The 22251-nt window shown below is 40.8% G+C and overlaps 1 protein-coding gene across 1 annotated transcript in view; it reads left to right on the top strand.

The window, feature by feature from the left end:
* Window positions 1-256: 256 nt before the first annotated feature.
* FCHSD2 (FCH and double SH3 domains 2) overlaps window positions 257-22251 on the top strand; it is a 179077-nt gene continuing 157082 nt past the window's right edge. Inside the window, exons 1-2 of the mRNA XM_081098695.1 lie at window positions 257-693; window positions 3013-3110. Of these exons, the coding sequence (XP_080954821.1) occupies window positions 673-693; window positions 3013-3110 (119 nt within the window). The 5' untranslated portion in view covers window positions 257-672. The remainder of the gene's footprint in view (window positions 694-3012; window positions 3111-22251) is intronic.

The raw sequence follows: 22251 nt of genomic DNA, 5'->3' as shown, positions 1-22251 counted from the left end.
TTGCTGACAGGCCCGTTAGTTTCCCCCCGTCCCCGCCACGAAACCGAGCCCCACGCCGCGGCCACGCTCGCCCTCTGCCACCCAGCTCTGGCTCTCCGAGCGCTCTCCGCCGCCGCCGGAGTGGGGCGCTGCGCCGCGCGGTGGGGCCGGAAATTCCCGCGGCCCGAGTGGAGGAGCCGGAGCCGAGAGCGTGGCGCCGCCTTCCACCTCCCCGCGCTGGGCGGGGGCGTTGGGCCCAGCGAGGGCCGGGCCGCCTGAGTTGGGGCCGAGGGAGCCCGAGTCTGCGAGGAGCCCGAGCCGGCGGCGGGCGGGGAGCCGGAAGGCACAGCTGCTCCTCCGGAGCCGCTCGGCGAGCCGGGAGCCCTTGCGCCCCAGCTCCTGGCCCCCGCCCCCTCGCGGTCTCCGCCTCCTGCGCGCACACACCCCCCGGGCCGCTGGAGCCCCAGGCCTGCCCGGCTCCTCCTTCTCTTCACTCTCGCCCGTGACCGGGTCCTCCTGCCGCCCGCCCGCCCGCCCGCCCTGCTCCCTCCGGGGCGAGTCCTCGTCCTCGTCCTCAAGCTCTCCTTTCAAACACGCACGCTTGCTGGGCCGGTCCCTCTTCTCGGCCCTTCTCCTTTCTCTTACCCCAGCTAACGCCGCCGTCGGGGGAAGGATTGATGTCCCTTCAGCATCATGCAGCCGCCGCCGAGGAAGGTGAGGGTGCTGGAGGGAGGCTTTGGGGCTTTGGGGGGGATGCGTCCAAGGAACGCGGCTGGGGCGATCGCTGCGACCCCTCCCCCTTTCCGCAACGGGCCGTGCCCGCCGTAGCCTCTGGCTTGTCACCGAGTTGCTGCCGGTTCCAGACGGGGGAGGTGCCTTTCCGATGAAGGGGCGGCCGGGGTTCGCCCTCTCCACCGCGGTAGACCCCCAGACATCTCACAAGAGTTTCGGGTGCACATTTGTGTGTGTGTGTGTGCGCGCGCGTATGGCAGTGCTGTTCGCTGCAAAGTGCATTCTCGGGGCTGCACTGAGGGGGGGGCGGGGGAGCCCTTGCAGCTTTGCAGAGCCTTGTGCTTGTGTGATTGTTTAGTCTGCACCAGGTTGGAGCCCTCCAGCCGCTTGTCGCCATCCTCGCCCATTTGCAGATTTGCAAGCAATTTGTTTCCAGCCTAGCCTGAAGGTTTGGCCTGCTTTTCCCACGGGGCGGGCCGTAAAGAAGTTGGAATAGTCATCGCCCCCCATCCTAGGGATAAACAAGGTTTTCAGCATTGACCAGTCTTGCCATTCTCAACCTCCCCCCCCCCCCATCCCCCTTCCCGTTCCGTTCCTCCGGTAGGGGACCTTGGGGGCGGTGGCAGTGCCCCCCGGAGAGTGAGAATCCGGCGGTGCATGGCGTGTGTCGCGATCTGGGCTTGGGGTGGGAGTGACGGGTCTCCGGGGTTGTCAGCAGCCTCCCTGCTGCGCCCCTTGGAGAACCGCCTCTCTGCCCTCTTCTCCAGCGTTCCCCAGGGCTGAGGCTGTGTTCTTGTCTTTTTAATCCTGCAGATGGTTCCTCAGTGTCTGCTCTGGGCGCTGGGTGGAGGAGGCTGTTCTGTCCTCCCCTCGTGGGCAAACATTTACTGAATGCCTCACTTGTGTCTTCTTCCTTTTCTTTGTTTTCTTCTCTTCTCTTCTCTTCTCTTCTCTTCTCTTCTCTTCTCTTCTCTTCTCTTCTCTTCTCTTCCCTTCCCTTCCCTTCCCTTCCCTTCCCTTCCCTTCCCTTCCCTTCCCTTCCCTTCTCTCCTTCCCTTCCCTTCCCTTCCCTTCCCTTCCCTTCCCTTCCCTTCCCTTCCCTTCCCTTCCTCGCCCTGCCCTTCCCTGCCCTTCCTTTCCCTTCTTAATCCGGATTTCTCCAGTTATGCCTCTTTTTTCTTTCACACATGTACCCCCACCCTCCGAGTAGTCCCGCTGCCACGGGGGGGGGGGGGGGGGCGTTTCCAGGCCCACTGGACCTGGGACCCTGGGGTGCCGGCCTGGCGGGCGAGGCACTGGCCAGCTTGCATTTGCTGTTCTAGCTGTTTGAAGTGGAGCCGCCACAGGAACCGGCTTGCTGGGGAGGCTTAAAAGCAGTGCACATCCTAGAAGGTCACTTTTGCTTTCTCCTTTGTGAGAAAGAGATTGTGATTTGATGCGCTGTCAGCAAGTGGAGGGCATCATCCTGAGACCGTGTGCTTGCTCGCAGCCATTATGGAGTAATTTATGTAGTCGATTCAAGCATGTAACTTCTTTATTGTGTACATTTCAGTCATTATATATTAGGCATTCTTATATACTCCTTCCTCCCGGTTCCACTCTGCTCACCATTTCTGGTGGTTAATGTCTTTGAATCCTTTTTGGAAGAAATAGAAGACAAGAGTCTTAAAACTTTAAGAAGACCTAGATGCCTACTGAGCTCGTGCATGAAGTAGGATGATGGGCAGTTTATTTTGCACCTCTTTAATCTGTAGTTTTTATATTTGTGTATTTATATTTAACCTGTTTCCGCTTATTTGTCTAGAATTTTTATTAAATATCCTTAGTGAACAAAATTAGGTGACAAATAATGGCTTTATGGCAGTGGTTCTCAACCTTCCTAATGCCGCCACCCTTTAATACAGTTCCTCATGTTGTGGTGACCTCCAACCATAAAATTATTTTCGTTGCTACTTCATAACTGTAATTTTGCTACTGTTATGAATCGTCATGTCAATATCTGATATGCAGAATGTATTTTCATTGTTACAAATTGAACATAATTAAAGCATAGTGATGAATCACAAAAACAATATGTAATTATATATGTGTTTTCCGATGGTCTTAGGCGACCCCTGCGAAAGGGTCATTCGACCCCCAAAGGGGTCGCGACCCACAGGTTGAGAACCGCTGCTTTATGGTCTTCAGGGGAGAGGTGAGCAAGAGGTATATATTCTGACACGTATTTAGTATTTTCCTTAAGTAGTTTTTGTTGTTGTTAAAGTTGCAGTAAGGTCTTCATAAATACATGGTATATTTTAGGTGAAAGTTACGCAAGAACTGAAAAACATTCAAGTTGAACAGATGACAAAACTTCAAGCCAAACATCAAGCAGAATGTGACTTGCTTGAAGATATGAGGTAAGGTTATAGTAACTAGTTTGAACTTCTATATCTGTTTCAAAGAACCTTTTAGTTACCAAACCCCAGGAACTGATGATGGAATTTCCTTTTGGATTTCCTGCTTTAAGGCTGTTAGAGCTTTGACTCAGCTAGAAATTATTACTGGAACTAACACAATTCAAGCTTTTTTTCTTTTAGTGGGGGAACCTATAACATACACATACTATTATGAAAAAACAAGGGTCTTAAAATTTACCTGTCAAAATATAGTCATTGAAGTAGAAATTCTTATTTAAATAATCTTTCTACTGAATTGTAACATTTATTGACCTTTACAATTTCACACAGATTTTTAGAGTAGCACCTCTGGTTAATGGTTAATATCTGGGGGTGAGCCAGTCAACCTCAGCTGATTATATACTGGCATTATTTGTTAGAACATGACAAATATCACTTTGTCTTTGAACATTAAATTCAGTGGAAAATGTATCCTATTTTATCATTAAAGTTACCTTGTTTCGTATTCACATTAACTTTAAATTTAAAAGATAAGACATTGTGTCAGCATTGTGAAAATCAGTATCTTTCTCTATAGAGGGAAGCATAACTCATTTTATTGAAAGAAACACCATTTTATTTTACAATCCTATAATACAAACCGATAGTTTAACTACCATACCTTGGTAAAGGGTGGAAAATGCTTTGCACGTTGAAACAGTATGGCTACAATTCTTACTTCCCTTTAGTAATATGTTTGTCAAATTGGAACTGGGTCTAAGCCTCATCAGTTTCCTATTTTTCCTATGGTGCACAACTTTATGTTGGTTTCATGAAAAGTATAAACTATATGTTGTTATAATAAAATTATATGTGTTTGGGTAGCTGAATTATTTATAGCCCAAAGATTTTGATTTAAAGAGTTCCTTTTTCTCCCCCCTGTTTATTAGGTATTATTTATGGGTATTTCTACTGCATACCTATATTTTCAGAGTTTCTACCTAAGACATATAGTCTCCAGTCTTGGATGTACCAAGATCATTGTTCTTTTTAAATTCTGTATTTATTTCTTCTACTTTTCTTGTGGCCACAAGGAAATTTTTAGATTTAAATAATTCCTGTACAGGATACCTGACACTCTTCATGTGGTTAAAAATTTAAAGTTTTTAACATCTATTAAGTGAACTAAGGTATTTTAGTAGAACTCTCTAGATGAAGAAAGTAAAATTTCAGAAGCACCTTAGGAAGGCAAAATTAGCGTGTAAGTAAAGATACCCTTTGGGTTTTGGATGGTCAGTGGTCATTAAGTCCTGTTGATTGTATCTTATAAAGACTTCTTGCTTGCATTTAAAAACAATTTTTCCTTCATTTCCTGTAACTTGGTACCAGAGCTTATGGTCAAATATATGGATACAGAATCACTGTCAAATTGATGTAAGTTGTTGTTTGTATTATTGCTGACCCCATCACATTTTACTTGCATTATTGCAGTAATGTTTTCCTATCTTCTAACCCCTCCCCCCAATCCCTCCTTCTAAGTCTTATCACCAGTTAGCTTTCAGAAATCATTGCTTATTGTATATCAGGTTCTCTGTGGCCTTCTGGATAAAGACCAAACACCTTGTCATGGCCTTCTGCAACCAGCTACAAGCTTCCTTTGCTGACTTAATTACTACCGTTTCATGCCCATGCATCCTTCCTGCTTAATCTCCCTGCCCTGGCCCCTCAGGACTTTTGGTTGTCTAATTGTGTTCTCTACATTCATGCCTTTGTAGTGTTGTTCTCTTTGCCTGCTGTGTCGTTCCTCCTGCTTTTTCACCTGGCAAATTCTGGTTACCATTACGTGTATAAGTTTGTTGTCCTCTGTGATCTCGAAGAATTTTGACTTTGTACATGTTTCTGGCTCTCCTCTTCATGAGAATTCCTTTCAGTTAGGGTCGAAATTACTTGTGTCTTTGTACCCTTTATTTAGGCTGGCAGAATTGATAAATTTAATGGCATCTTTTTTTGTTTTGATTTTTAGAGAGAGGAAGAGATAGAGAGATAGATAGATAGATAGATAGATAGATATGAGAGAGAAACATCAGTTGGTTGCCTCTCATACGTGCCGACTGGGAATTCAACCTGCCAGCCTTTGGTGTGTGGGATGACACTTCAACCAACTGAGCCACACCACCAGGCTGCACCTTATTTGTTTTTAAGTGCGATATTTTATAAGCTCATTTATAGGAGCTATAGTCTGTTGAGCTTGGGTTATACTTTGATTTACATGAGCACTTTAGAATGTACTGTGCTATTTGATGTATAGTATATCTGTAATATATAGTATATAGTATAACGTGTAAATACAAAGATTGTTGGTGCTGCAAGAATTAATGGGTTCTTCATTATTTTGAAGGCGTTAGTGCATTCTTCTTTCATAGTAAATTAATAGAATGAATTCCTTCACTCCTATGTAGCTGTGAGCAGAATACTATATTACTTACTAAAATAGGAGTTTAGGTTTGCCTTTTTTAAAAATTGATTTCAGAGAGAGGAAGGAGGAGGCAGAGATAGCAACATCAATGATGAGAGAGAATCATTTGTCCGCTGCCTCTTGTGTACCTCCCACTGGGGAGCAAGCCCGCAACCTGGGCACATGCCCCAACCAGGAATCAAGACCAGGAACCAAACCGTGACCTCTTGGTTCAGAGGTTGACGCTCTACCACTGAGCAACCCCAGCCAGGCATTTTTTTTGCTTTCAATGATAATACTGAATTTGAAGTTGAAAATTGCCTGCTCTTTAGTATTCATGATAACTTTAGTTGCTTGAGGAGGGAGGAGGTCTGGCTTTTCTGGTCTGTTGTAGCAAGTGGAATGACCTTTTAAAAATTCATCAGAAATCTCTGAACTGGGGTTTTTGTATATGTTATTTTGAAAAGGATCTTGACTGCTTTCCTGCTTTTCCCTTTTTTAAAAATATTTTTTATTGACTTTTTACAGAGAGGAAGAGAGAGGGATAGAGAGTTAGAAACATTGATAAGAGAGAAACATCGACCAGCTGCCTCCTGCACACTCCCTACTGGGGATGTGCCTGCAACCAAGGTACATGCCCTTGACTGGAATCAAACCTGGGACCTTTCAGTCCACAGGCCGATGCTCTATCCACTGAACCAAACCTCCCTCCTCTCCCAGACCCTGCAGACAGCACTCCTTTTAACCCATGGCCCCCCAATGTTATTACTCAATTAAGTTAGTATGAATTTATTCAAAAAATGCAAATAGTATATTATTCTTAATATAAAGAAATTAGTAGTAGAAACATTTTTATGACTTTAAAAAAAGTTAAAAAAGAAAAAAAACACCAGAACACATTAAGCTGTAAATAGAATTTTATGCTTGGTTATTGGTAGTGTTTATCCCTCTCCCCTCTGTTGATCATTTGGAATTTTGAAGGGAGGAAACCAATTATAATATATATTTTTTCCTTTGCTCTCTTCCTCTTTTTCAGTTCATTAGTTTCAGGGATGCATTTGGAAGCTGGTGTGTTGGGAGTAAAGTATTGGAAGGAGAGATAACTCATTTGTTATTAATCAGGGACATTCCGTGCTTTGGCGAGATTCTATTCTGAAGTGTTTCCTGTTGACTTTTGCTGTCAGTAGTAGACAAGCACACTTCACTCTCTTTTTAAACATTTTTTCCTCTCTTTGCTTTCTAAGGCCACTCATAAGTAAGTTTCTAAATGCTGTAGCATGTATTATTTATTAGTGTTATGTATTTTGTATTGTTTATTACTATGATGTGCTCTCAGTAAAGAAAGTTCTTTGCAAGCACCCACAATGTGAAGAAATACCTTCCTTTTTAGCAGACATTTTTAGGGTGTCATTATATAATACGGAAAAATCATGGAATTTTAGAGTCAGGTGGATACTATCACATTTGTTGATTTTTACAGATGAAAATGGAAACTGAGGCACAGTGAGATGAAATGAATCATATTAAGGAGGACCCTGAGATGGTTCTCCTAGTTTCTAGACTAGTGCACTTATCTGTATTTCCCATTTTTTAACCAGAGAACTCATCATGGTCTCATTTTTTGGGAAACATTTTGCCTTTTAAAAAGTACATTTTAACTAATAGTTTGTTTTCCTATTTGTTACTTTTCATACCTTAAGCTGTCAGTCAGCTTTGAATCATATTTTAAAACTACTACCATGAAACTAGCCAGAAGGCAGATACCTAAAACCTTACCTCAGAGAAGGCTGAGTGTATGGTTTCTCTCAGATGTTCTGAAAAACTGAAACTGGCTCAAGAAGCACCTGTCCTTCCTTTGTTGACACCTGGAGGTCCAACGACACCAAGTAAGGAATTACTATACTACATGATACTTTCTCTAAACTGTAGTTTCTTTAGCGGTAGTCTGGTCTAGAGGAATTTTTAAAAATAGGTTTATTGAGATATAATTCACATAACATACAATTAATTCATTTAAAGTTTTTTAGTATATTCATAGGGCTGTACAGCCACCACTACACTTAAACTTTAGAACATTTTTGTCCTGTCTGAAAGAATCTCTGGTTGGCCTGTGTGGTTCAGTGGTTGATTCCTGGTCAGAGCACATGCCCGGGTTGCAGGTATAATTCCCAGTAGGGGGCCTGCAGGAGACAGCAGATTGGTGTTTCTCTCTCATTGATGTTTCTGTTTCTCTCCCTCTCCCTTCTTCTCTCTAAAAAATCAATAAAATAAAAAAAATTAAAACCACAAAAAACTCTGTACTTCTCTAGCCCTAAGCAATTACTTGCTCTCTATATAGAAATGGAATCTATATAAATGGAATCATACAATATGTGGTCTTTTTTGACTGGCTTTTACTTGGCATAATATTTTCAAGGTTCATCCATGTTGTGACATCAGTACTTCATTCCTTTCTGTTGCCCAATAATATTCCATTATATGGATATACCACAATTTATTAATCTAGTCATTAATCGATGGGTTGTTTGGCTATTATTAATAATGCTTCTTTGAACATGCATGTACAAATTTTTGTGTGTAATGTTTTTATTTATCTTGGGTATATACATAGTGGTGGAATTGCTGGATCATATAGTAACTCTGTGAGGATCTCTCAAACTGTTTTCCAAGGTGGCTGTACCATTTTATATTCCCACTAGCAATAATGTATGAAGGTTCCAGTTTCTCCACATCTTTGCCAATGCTTGTGGTCTGTCTTTTTTTTTTTTTTTTTTTTTTTTTTTTTTAATTAGTTAAGGTATTACAAATGTGTCCTCATCCCCCCCTTTAACCCCCAACATCCCCCCCCCACACAAACTCATGCTCCCATCCCCCCGTTGTCCATGTCCATTGGTTTGGCTTATATACATGTATACAAGTCCTTCTGTTGATCTCTTCCCCTTACCCCCGCCCTCCCCTACTTTCCTTCTGGGGATTGATAGCCTGATCGCTGTTTCTCAGTCTTTGGGTCTGTCCTTTTTCATCAGTCTATGTTGTTCTCTATAATCCACAAATGAGTGAGATCATGTGGTATTTATCTTTCTCTGACTGGCTTATTTCACTTAGCATAATGCTCTCCAGTTCCATCCATGCTGTTGCAAAAGGCAAGAGTTCCTTTTTTTTAACCGCAGCATAGTATTCCATTGTGTATATGTGCCACAGTTTTCTAATCCACTCATCTGCTGATGGGCACTTAGGCTGTTTCCAAATCTTAGCTATGGTGAATTGTGCTGCTATGAACATTAGGGGTGCATATATCCTTTCTAATTGGCGTTTCTGGTTTCTTGGGATATATTCCTAGAAGTGGGATCACAGGGTCAAATGGGAGTTCCATTTTTAGTCTGTGGTCTGTCTTTTGATTATAGAATTCTAGTGTGTGAATGGTATCATATTGTGGCTTGGATTTGTATTTTCCTAATAGCTTATGATTTTGAGCATTTTTTCATGTGCTTATTGGCCATTTGTATATCTTCTTAGGAGAAATGTCTGTCCAAATCCTTTGCCCATTTTTTTAATTGAGTTATTTGTTGTTTTCTTATTGAGTTGTGAGAGTTCTATATACATATATATAAAATATATACACATACATATGTACATAAATATATATGTAAATATAAATAAATAAATATATATAATCAGCTTTATGGTTTGCAAATATATACTGTATTTGCAGTATTTTCCCACTCTGTGGGAGAATCACCTGAGGTGATTTTTACATTCACTGAATTTTGGGAACCACTGAAGTGGTGGAAAGAAGAAGGACTTTGAAAGTAGACCAGAGATTGAAACCCAGCTCTGCCACTTATTAGCTGGGTTATCTTCGGCAAGAGACTAAGGTTCTCTGAGCCTCATATTTTATGTATATAAAGCAAGGTTCATGCCCACCTTTTTGCTTTTCTGTAAGAGTTAAATGAGATACGTGAAATGCCCAGTGTGGTAGGTATTCAGCATTGGAAACTACTATTAGGGGAAATTGAAGGCTGGGAAGGATGTTGTCTTATTCAAGGTAACAGAAAAACTCATTGTTTCATTACTTCTAGAGAAGCACTGTTTTTACATTTTTACACTTTTGAAATCCAGATACTTCTTACAGTTGCTTTTGGCCATGATGCAGTTGTCATTGTCTCTTTAGGCAGAGAACTTGCAGAATAGGTATCAGCAGACTTGGAAGAAAATCCCAGAGATAAAGGTTGGAATACAAATCTTGGAGCACCTGGGCTTTTGGTGACACAGATTATGATGTTGTGTGGAGTCCTGGCCAGTGTGGCTCAGTTGGTTGAACGTTGTCCTGTGTATCAAAAGGTTGGTGGTTCACGCCCTCGCTGGTTGGGCTCAGTGGATAGAGCATGGACCTGCAGACTGAAAGGTCCTGGGTTTGATTCCAGTCAACGGCACATGCTCGGGCTGCAGGCTCAATCCCAGTAGGGGGCATGCAGGAGGCAGCCAATCAATGATTCTCTCTCATCATTGATGTTTTTCTCTCTCTCTCCCTCCCCCTTTCCCTCTAAAATCAATAAAAAAATATTTTTAAAAAGGTTGCCAGTTTGATTCCTGGTCAGAGCACATGCCCAGGTTGTGGACTTGATCCCCAGTTGAGGTGCATGTGGGAGGTATCCAATTGACGTGTCTCTCTCACATTGATGTTTTGCTCTCTCCCATTCTCCCTCTCCCTTCTTCTCTCTCTAAAATAAATGAACACAACAACATATGATTTTGTGTGGGAAAACATGGGTATTGACTAATTCAAAAGAGTTCAAGTCTAAATGTGGCCAGTTTATGCACCAGTTTATTTTATCTTTTAGAAATTATGCACAAGAGTAATACATGCTAAAAGTATAAGTTTAAAAGTTATTTTCAATAAGAATAAATAAAAATAGTAAGTGTCAGGCCATTCTATCAATTTAATTGGCAGCATTTTTCCGTAGTGGAACATAATGTGTCTTGCAATTGGTGGTATTTTAGAAATGATAAAAACTGGAAGCAGCAGATCAGGTACTGGACTCTGGTCTTTTCTTCACTTGTTCAGCAATCATTGTTGCTTTTCAATCTAGTATTCTTTCAGACTAGAACTTAAAAGAGGTGCAGACCATGAGATAGAGAATTTTTTAAAAACAGGGTTACAAAGAAAAAGATAAGTAGGACCATAAATATTTCTTTGAGAGAGAGGGGAGAAAAAAGATGACCTGATTTTAAAATTAAAAGAAAACATGAAACTTAACTGACTAAATGAATTTAAATTTTAAATATATACTTCCACATGATGGCCAGTTGTGGAGGATACTAAGAATGGGAGATACAGGAGCTCCAGTAGCGCAATCAGTTAGCGCGCGGTATACAGCAGTGCTTGCGCAGAATAGGAGATACAAACTAGGCAGAGGAAGAAAGAGGGAAATAGAGTTTTGTCACAGACCACTGCTTACTTCTACTGAAAGAGTCGGGTTTTAATAATACCTCTTCCTATTACTATTTAATAACTTATGAACTCATAAGCCATTGTTCATAGGTCCTTATGTACTCCTAAAATTTGAAGATTTGGTTCTGAATGGGATAGCCACTGCAGCCCACTTCGGGGAGAAGTTGCTTTCTGATTTATAGACTTGAATGGAGGATACTTTCATGAACCAGATGGAATTAAACTAGGGACTAATAATGAGTGTTACCTACCACTTGGGTTAAGAATAGAGGGGTTGAAGAATGTTTGTGTGCGCCCTTTCTTGATTTGGTCTTTTTGGCCACACCCAGGTATGTAAGCAGGAGAGATGGTGAAGGTGATCTGTGTGGTAGGGTAGCTGTGATATACTGCAACTAGCACTAGCTTAGAGGCATACAACCCGGCTTGATTTCTAGTTCTTAATCTCTTATTAACTGTGTGACTTTGGCCACAAGTCACCTAAATTTCTCTGAGCTTCATGTTTCTCATCAGTAAAATGGTAATAATTATATTTTATGGGATTATTTTTATAATGAAACACAGTAATGCATATAAAGACTCTCCTGCATAGTGTCTGGAACATAATAGATGCTCAGGAACTGCATGTGGACTGTGATTTTAGTTGTGAACATCAACTCAGAAATTATGTCTGTGACTTGTCATCCCCTAAGGCAGTGGTTCTCAACCTTCCTAATGCCGCGACCCTTTAATACAGTTCCTCATGTTGTGGTGACCCCCAACCATAAAATTATTTTCGTTGCTACTTCATAACTGCAATTTTGCTACTGTTAGGAATTGTAATGTAAATATCTGATATACAGGATGTATTTTCATTGTTACAAATTGAACATAATTAAAGCATAGTGATTAATCACAAAAACAATATGTAATTTTATATGTGTTTTCTGATGGTCTTAGGCGACCCCTTGTGAAAGGGTCATTCGACCCCCAAAGGGGTCGCGACCCACAGGTTGAGAACCGCTGCCCTAAGGAATTAACCTGTGGATTAAAAAATGCCATGGACCTCAAAGATAAACTGTTCAAGTGATTCTAAAGAGAATTTCCTTCACCAAATTCAGCAGTCCTGGGTACTATCCATCGCTCTGTGTGTTGGTAATGATTCTCCTCACTATTGCTGGATGGGTTCTGCAACTCCAAGCATGATATTCTCATGCAACAATGTTATGTGGAAGAAGAGGAGGGAAGGACAGTGTCTCCTTATGCAGATTTTCCCTCCCTTCCTCCCCTCCTCCTTTCCTTCTATTAGTGAAGACAATTTCTATGAGAAATTATCCCAGCAGACTTTCCCTTATATCTCATTGGCTGAGTTTGCTTCGTATGCCCGTGCATGCTTAGCTGCGAAGGAGGCCGGGGATGTGATTATCTTCTTGTAGAGGTGGTTTTTGCCAGCAAGAAATAGGTGTTGGTTACCAGTAATACGGCTTTTGCCACATTACTGTCTTGCCAGTTTGCCACAGGGACTCATTTCTCATTTACTCCCAGTGCTGGCCATGAAAGTGTAAAAAATATTTTGGGGTTAGTTTGTGAAAGACACAGCTAGAATTCCAGTTGTCCCGGACAAATTGGGAATAAGAAGCTCTTTAGAAACCTTGTATCTCCTCCTTCCAACTACTTTTGAATTAAATGTCTTGGGTCAGGAGTAGGTTTTTGTATTGCCATAGGTAGGCCAGAGGCCAGGAGTCTCTTAGGATTCTCCTCTTAGGAGTGCGGGAGTGGTTAAATATCGTGTCGCTTTTGGTCTTCTGATAATTTGGAGAAATGGTGCCTAAGGGCCCACCAGGCAGTTGTATTTTTGCTGCATTCCTTGTACTTCTCGGGTGAAAGCATTAATATGTAGTGAAGTGGTTAATCTGAAAGCAGGGAAGGACAAATAAGAGCAAAAATACTCCTAGCTGAATAATTTGCCCCTTGATTGAGGTTTGGCCATTTAGTCTTGAAAGTATAAAGCCTTTTACCTGAGGAGCCCAGTGGTGGTAAGTCAGTGTTTTTCTTTGTAAATTCTTCGAATGTTCACTTGAATCCCACAGATGCTGTTCTGTTTTGCTGGTGTCAGTGTTCAGGAATGATCTGCTGCATAAGCAGGAGTGAGTTTCTAAGTCTGGATTGTGCTGTTGGCTCTTCAGTGATTAATTTGGGAACTAGGCACAGAAACTTGTAATCCTCGCTTTGTTCCACTGCTGCAGATTTCCTGTCATGTGCTGGTCAGGACGAACTAAACAGAACTTGGCTGATATTCTTATTTCATTTTATTGTGTCCTCGAAGTATCCCTTGGTCATGCTTTATTTCAACATTTCACTTGGTCTCCTTTTTGGCATTCATGTATGAGTGTCTTGTCATCCAGATGTTTTCTGTTTTGTAAACTTTGCAATAATCCCAATTCAAAAAGAAAATGTTATTTCTGGTGTTATGAAAAGTACTAGTATGTCCATGTTCCCACAGGAAACAACTGGGAGTATATGTCCCTTGATTATATTTTAGCAGTATTTGTTTTACCCCATTGGTGGCTGGAGAATGGGGGTGAGAGCCAGAGACTTTTTATTATACACCTTTTTTTTGGTATGTTTTGAATTATTGAACTAAATATTCTCTACTCTCAAAACTAAAATTTAGTGATTTTGTATTGGTAACATTTTACTGCATGTCTGTTAATATAAATGTTGTAAAAATTCTTATTAGTTGAAGATAAAATATCATTTTAGGCTTTTAATTAGTCTTTAGTGAAGTTATTTTTATTATTAATAGACTTTACAGTATATTTCCAATATGTATAAATATTAAGAATACTTGATTCACAAACTTCTCTTTTTCTTTTATTTTTAAAAAATTTTTATGTTAATCCTCACCCGAGGATATTTTTTTCATTGATTTTTAGAGAGACTAGAAGGGAGGTGGGAGGGGGAGAGAGAGAGAGAGAGAGAGAGAGAGAGAGAGAAAGAAACATCGATGTGAGAAAGACACATCTATTGGGTGCCTCCCATATGCCCCAATGGGGACGGAGATGGAACCTGCAACCCAAATATGCCCTTGATTAGGAATCGAACCCGAGACCCTTCAGTGGGCAGGTTACCACTCTGTCCATTGAGCCACTCTGGCCATAGCACAAACTTCTCTTCATAAAATGACTGGTCTTTTAGCTTGGAGTTGGGGAAACAGGCTGTGTGCTACTTTCCTTTCCTTCTAGAATTTTGTCCCCAAAGAGGCAAACATTTAAGGTGTTCAGATTCCTCTCTAGTCTCAAATTTTATTTTATATGACTTTATCCAAAGGTTCTACATTATAGTCATTTAAAATATTTTTTCTGTGGTAAGATATATTTTGCATTATTAGCCAACTTGCTCCATGGGCAACTGTTTAGTCTGTGTTACTATAGAGGTATTTTATATAAATAGTTTTCTCAGCTATATTGAGCTAATTGAATATTTTTAGTATTCTGTTTTCAACTCTTGCATTTTTAGCTCTACCTCTTTCTGTTTTTCAAGTGGTTCTAGTTGTTACACCATGCATCTTTAATTTATCACTGTATACTTAGAGTTAATATTATACCACGCCACATAAGATGCTTACAAACAATTCAGTACCTCCACCCCAGACTTTGTGCTGCATACTTTATAAACCTTATAATACAATGTTAGTTGTGCTTTAAACACAGTTATCCTTTACAGAGATTAAGAGAAGGAAAAGGGTCTTTTATGTTTACCAATTTTAGCTCTCTTCTTTCCTTCCCGAGACCAGCACATAGTTTAGAGTTTCAATCTGGTATCATTTCCTTTTGGGCTGAAGAACTTCCTTCAGTTTCTAGTGCAGTTCTGCTGGTGACAATTCTTTTAGCTTTCACTTATCTGAAAGTGTCTTTACTTCACCCTGTTTTTGGAAGATAATTTTTGCTGGATATAGAATTCTGGGTTGACAGTTGGCCACTCCATTGTCTTCTGGCCTTTACTGTTTCTGATGGAAGTTAGCTATTATGTATTTACGTGTTCTCTGTGTAATGTGCCTCCTCTCCCCCCATTGCTTTTTCCTCATTATGTTCGGTTTTCTGCACATTGAATATGATGTGAGCAATGGGGTATCTTCACTTGGACTGTACTGATTTTTTTTTTAATCTATAGGTGATGTTTTTCAACAAAAATTGGGGATTGTAGGGTCATTATTTCTTCAAATATTTTTTTCTGCCCCATTCTCTGTTCTTTGCTTTTTGGACTCCGAGTACACATATGTTAAACTGATTTTAATCTGTGTTCTTTGGATTGGCTAATTTCTGTTTGTCTCTCCTCTGCAGTTTAAAATTGACCTTTAAGCCCATCCAGTACAGTTTGCATTTCTGATATTGTACCTTTAAATGCTAGAATATTTATAAAAGCTGTTTTAAAGCTCTTGCCTGCTGTTTCCAACATTGCAGTCATGTCATGGTCTGTTTCCATTGAATGCTTCTGTGATTATGGGTCATGTTTTCCTGCTTATTTGCATATTTAGTAATTTTTTATTAATTGGGCATGTGGATGACACATCATAAGAAGTCTCTGTTGTGTTGTCTTTCTTTAGAGCAGCGGTTCTCAACCTGTGGGTCGCGACCCCTTTGGCGGTTGAACGACCCTTTCACAGGGGTCGCCTAAGACCATCCTGCATATCAGATATTTACATTACGATTCATAACAGTAGCAACATGACAGTTATGAAGTAGCAACGAAAATAATTTTATGGTTGGGTCACAACACGAGGAACTGTATTTAAAGGGCCAGAAGGTTGAGAACCACTGCTTTAGAGCGTGTTAAATTTGCAGGCTTCAACTGAAAGCCTGAATGCCCAGGGTGTACAGCTATGTCTCCACCCTGGCTGACCTGGAATTCCACTTTAAAAAAAAAATGTTTTTATTGATTTTTAGAGAGGAAGGGAGAGGGATAGAGAAATAGAAACATCGATAACAGAGAAACATCATGGATTGGCTGCTTCCTGTACAACCCCTACTGGGGATCAGTCCTGCAACCCGGGCATGTGTCCCAACTGAGAATGGAACCTTTGACCTCTTGGTTCCCGGGTCAACACTCCACCACTGAGCCACACTGGCTGAATGAATTCCACTGTTTTGCAGAAATGTGTAGCTTCTGGTATTTGTTCAGCTCTCAGGCATGACTTTACTACACCTCATGGAATCTCACCCTGGCTTATTTGTAGCTCAGTACTCAGAAGAGGGTGGTTAAGGGACCCTCCCGCCCCGCCATACAGATTTCTGGGGCCACCCCTTTTGCATTGTTGCTTCCTTTTCAGTATCTGTCCTATCCATTCTAGCCCACTCCAGTAGCCCAGAACTAGGATCTCTGCCTCTCAGTTCAGTGAGACCATCACGCTTGGCTGAGGCTCCACTTCCCTGTGGTACAGTTGGGAAAGGGTCCCAAGCAGAAAGCTGGAGCGGTTGTGATTCACACCTCCTGTGTGCTGGCTGTTTCATACCTGAACAGAACAGAGTTACATATTTTATCCAGTGTTATAGATAGTGCTTAGGAAGGCTAGTCTGGTGCCAGTTACTTCATCATGGCGAGAAATGGGAGTCTACTTCTCAGGTGTATTGGAGGAAGATATTTAACTGTCTTTAAATACATAAGTAAAATTATGTATTTATGCATATTAAATATCTATATAATCTTAATCCTCTGCTTTTGGATATATGAGTTTAGATACTCCATATCTAAATGTATGTATACTGTAGCATAGGAATTTTTTTAACAGCTTTATTAAGATATAATTCACATACTATGTAATTCACTCATTTAAAATGTATAATTTGGTGGCTTTTGGTATATTCATCCATTACCACATAAACTTGAGAACATTTGCATTACCACACACACAAAAACCCCACATCCCTTAGCCATTATCCTTCCCCTCTCTCTCCATTTGCCCAGCCCTAGGCAACCACTAATGTACTTTCTATAGATTTATTTGTTATAGGCACTTCATATACATGAAATGGTACTATATATGGTCTGTTGTAATTGGGTTCTTTCTCTCAGCATAAGATTTTCAAGGTTCATTAATGTTGTAGCATCTATCAGTACTTAATTCCTTTTTATTGCTAAATAATATTCCATTGTTTGTATAAATCACATTTTATTAATCCATTTATCAGTTGATGAACATTTGGATTGTTTTGCTTAAGTTTTTTTCATGTATATCTGTTTTCATTTCTCTTGGGTTATGCCTAAGAGTAGAATTGCTTAGTACTCTGTTTTACTATTCTAGCAACTGCCAGACTGTTTTTCAAAGGAACTATACCATTTTACATTCTCACCAGCAATGTATGAGGGTTCCGATTTCTCCATATCCTGTCAACATTTGCTTTTGAACATTAATTATACTTGTATATCAAAGCCTCCTAGCAACTATGCATTATATTATTATTAGACTAGAGACCCGGTGCATGGATTTGTGCACTGAAGGGGTCCTTTGGCCTGGCCTGTGGGGATCAGGCTGAAACCGGCTCTCTGACATCCCCCGAGGAGTCCCGGATTGCAAGAGGGTGCAGGCCAGGCCAAGGTACCCCACCGGTGCACGATTGGGGCTAGGGAGGGACCATGGGAGGGCTCCAGGGCGTGTCTGGCCCATCTCGCTCAGTCCTGATCGGCTGGACCCCAGCAGCAAGCTAACCTACTAGTTGGGGCGTCTGCCCCCTGGTGGTCAGTGCGCATCATAGCGACTGGTTGAACTGTCGGACACTTAGCATATTAGGCTTTAATTATATAGGATCATAGAACTAAGAAATGGAAGAACTGGTTTTTTTTTTTTTAATATATTTTATTGATTTTTTACAGAGATGAAGGGAGAGAGAGAGAGAGAGAGTTAGAAACATCGATGAGAGAGAAACATCGATCAGCCCCCTCCTGCACATCTCCTACTGGGGATGTGCCCGCAACCCAGGTACATGCCCTTGACCGGAATCGAACCTAGGACCTTTCAGTCCGCAGGCCGACGCTCTATCCACTGAGCCAAACCGGTTTCGGCGGAAGAACTGGGTTTTAACCTGGGTTTATGTGACTTTAAATTTTAAGCTCTCCCTCTCATTGAAAACTATCTCTACAGATGTAGCTGTTAAAATCAAGTGAAATTTTCATAGTATTCCAAGCAGTGAGAGAGCCTATGTAGATATTTTCCCAGCCTTTATTGCATCTTGGCAGAAATCCATTGAACCAAGAACATCTTTTCCCTGGTTTTGATAGCTGTTTTCTTGAAAATAGAAGACAGTTATCTTTCCCTTGGGATTATTTTAAATAATTGGGAGCACAGCATTTTCAGTGCCCACCATGTCCAGACATTATAGATCAGTGGTTCTCAACCTGTGGGTCGCGACCCCTTTGGCGGTTGAACGACCCTTTCACAGGGGTCGCCTAAGACCATTCTGCATATCAGATATTTACATTACGACATAACAGTAGCAACATTACAGTTATGAAGTAGCAACGAAAATAATTTTATGGTTGGGTCACAACGTGAGGAGCTGTATTTAAAGGGCCAGAAGGTTGAGAACCACTGTTGTAGATGGAGGATGTAGTATCTTGTTTCAAGAACTGCTACGTAGAATAGACACCAAAGAAGAGGTGTAAGATTCAGTGCCCTGCATAACTTTCAGTCTGGCTGAGTAGTACAGGAGTGGAAGAAGGTCATTGTTTGGGGTTTCATGTTTTTGTTTCTGTTTTTTCAGATCCAGGATTGTTGAAAGATTGTGTGAAACACTGAGCTTTTAGGGATTGTTTAGCTCTTCTGATAACTGTATATGGGGTTTAGGTTAGATTTTGAGATATTTCCATAGTTGAAAATGCTCTTACCTGTCTTTTTTGCTGCAAGTTAAGATGAGACAGTTTTGTGGTGACTGAGTGAAGGAGACAAAGTTTCTGAATGAACATAAGGTGAACATGGTGTTCAAAGGTGAACTTGATTATGAATCTCCTGACAACATGGTTTTGGCAACTTAGATAGTATTGATAAATCTTAATGGAAATTCATGTTTTTATAGTCACGTACCACATAACTTATTATGTAGCAAGGTGTGTTTTTTTGCTATTTAATTATGTTTATTTTCAACTTTTTGGCAGTGTACATAAAATAAAAATACACCACAGATAGCTTATAATCAGCTCATATTGGGTGATAGAAATGTATATGATATCATGATACTTTATATTAGTAAATTCACTTTAATGGGAAAAATCTTTTTTTTAAAACATATATTTTATTGATTTTTTACAGAGAGGGAGAGAGATAGAGAGTTAGAAACATCGATGGGAGAGAAACATCGATCAGCCGCCTCCTGCACATCTCCCACTGGGGACGTGCCCGCAACCCAGGCACATGCCCCTGACCGGAATCGAACCCAGGACCCCCCAGTCCGCAGGCCGACGCTCCATCCACTGAGCCAAACCGGTTTCGGCGGGAAAAATCTTCACATGTTAGAAACCAATAGGTTACAAAAGTTACTGAAATATTTTTACCTAGAATATAAGTTGCTTTTAGCCCATTACAATGTTTCATTTTGTATAGCTATATGCATTAAAACAAATATTCTCCTGAGGAGACATCATAATCCTAAAATTGCTTTCAGGAAAATGACTAGATTTCAGTTCCATTAGTTTATAAAAAAATATAAATGAATAATAACAAATTGTAAAACTTTGTTAAAATTTTTAAATGGTTTTGACAGTGGCCTATTTTGTTAATAAGGCTTTTGTCATTGATCTAGACCTAGTCTTTATATGTTAGTACACATGTATTGAAAGTAAGTCTTCAAAACTATCCATTATACATTTTTATCATGTTAAGGGAGGAGAAAGCAAGGAAAAAGACTTCAGTGTTTAATTTTATGTAAGTAAATGCCAGGCTGAAGGCTGTGAAAGGTTTATGATGTATCTTTCAAATGTACAATGTAATTCATGGATAAAGGAGTAAGATATATCTTGCAGTAAATATGTTTAAAGATAAATCATGTAGTAAAAGATTGTGTTAACTTAAATGGCAGGAATTTTCATTTGATTACAATGTTTTCTCTGCCATGATCTGAAAGGAATATGTGTCCCACTTTAATAAAAAATTATCTGACTAATAAATGTCGCCCACTCTTTCTCTGGCAAAGAAAACTTGGCATCTTAAATTGGGTCTTGAATGATATATCATAGATGAAACAAATTTAAGTCATGGTGTTCAAAGGTGAGCTTGATTATGAATCTCCTGACAAGATGGTTTTGGCAACTTGGTTAGTATTGAAAAATCTTAATGGAAATTAATGTGTTTATAGTCATGCACCACATAACAAAATTTGGGTCAGTGCCGGACTGCATATACGAAGATGGTCCCGTCTATAATAATAAAAGTGTAATATGCAAATCGACCGGACGACCAAACAGCAGGATGACCTCCAGATGACCTTCCGGACGACCATGCTATGACACCCACTGGTGCCAGGCCAGCCAAGGCGGGTGCGATGCGGTTGGTCGGGGGGCCCGGCCATTGCCCCATGATCACCCTGCAGAGCGAGGCCTAGGCCACTGGCCAGCAGGGTGATTGATCAATTGGGGGGCTCCACGATCGCCCCAAAGAGGGAAGCCCAGGCTACCCGGCCCCTGGCCGTTGCGCTGCAGCAGTTAGCCTGGGCCTCCCTTTGCGGGGGCAATCCATCATGAAGCCCCGGCCAATATGGGTGGGGCCTACCTCTCTGGAGTGATCTATAGTGGGGCTCCTGGACTATGAGAGGGCACAGGCTGGGCTGAGGGGGACCCTCCCCCACCCCCGAGTGCACGAATTTCATCCACCAGCCCTCTAGTACAGTGATGGCGAACCTATGACACGTGTGTCAGAGGTGACACGCGAACTCATTTTTTTGGTTGATTTTTCTTTGTTAAATGGCATTTAAATATATAAGATAAATATCAAAAATATAAATCTTTGTTTTACTATGGTTGCAAATATCAAAAAATTTCTATATGTGAGACGGCACCAGAATCAAGTTAGGGTTTTTCAAAGTGCTGACACACCGAGCTCAAAAGGTTTGCCATCACTGCTCTAGTAAGATATAATGGAGCTGACAATTTTCTGTTGCCTAGCAGTGTTGTAGTGTTGTGGCACAACACATTGCTTACGTGTTTGGGATGATGCTGGTGTAAACAAACCTACTGCACTGCCAGTGGTATAAAAGTATAGCACATATAATTATGTACAGTACATAATACTTAACAATGATAATAAACAACTGTGTTATTAGTTTATATATTTACTATACTATACTTTTAATCTTCATTTTAGAGTGCAATCTTTCTTATAAAAAAAGTTGGTTGTAAAACAGTATGCTGTATTACACACGGCTGCCTCATACAACTTGTGTCTACCATATCTCTTGATTGCATTATTTTTATCTTGTGTTTGATTTAATCTTGTGTCATTGTGTACAGTAACGTGCTGTATAGACTTGTAGCCTAGAAGCAATGGGTTTAATCATATAGCCTAGGTGTGTAGTAGACTGTACTATCTAGGTTGTGCAAGTGCACTCAATGATGTTCATACAATGACAAAATTGCCTAATGACACATTTCTCAGAATATGTTCCTGTTAAGGGGTGCATGACTATACTTAAAAATGCAGTTTTATGTGGTACATCTATACAAGGGAATGCTACACTGCTGTAAAAAAGAAGGAATTCTTAACACTTGCAACAGCATGGATGAAACTGGAGAGCATTATGCTAAGCAAAATAAGCCAGTCAGAGAAAGATAAATATCACATGATCTCACTCATTTGTGGAATATAATGAACAACATAAACTGATGAACAAAAATAGAACCAGAGTCATAGAAGCATCGAACAGACTGTCCAACCTATGAGGGAAAGTGGGGGGTGAGGGAGTAAGAGAGCAACCAAAGGACCTGTATGCATGCACATGAGCATAACCAATGGACACAGACAGTAGGGGGGTGAGGGCATGTGCTGGGGGGTAGGGGCAGCCAGGAAGAGGTCAATAGGGTAAAAAGGAGACTCATGTAATACTTTAAACAATAAAGAATTTTTTTGAAAATGCACTTTTTGTTGGGGGTGTTTAACCCCTTTTTCCTCAGGGTGTGTGTGTGTGTGTGTGTGTGTGTGTGTGTGTGTGTGTGACGATATCAGCACTTTTGAAGAATAAGAGGACATACTAATCTCCTATCATGTAGTTTTTACTAAAATGACCTGAATACTATTT

The sequence above is a fragment of the Myotis nattereri genome, assembly GCF_964212035.1.
Source record: "Myotis nattereri genome assembly, chromosome: 9".
NCBI classification, from domain to species: domain Eukaryota; kingdom Metazoa; phylum Chordata; class Mammalia; order Chiroptera; family Vespertilionidae; genus Myotis; species Myotis nattereri.
The sequence above is the reverse complement of the archived record's forward strand: the minus strand, read 5'-3'. Positions and strand labels throughout refer to the sequence as shown.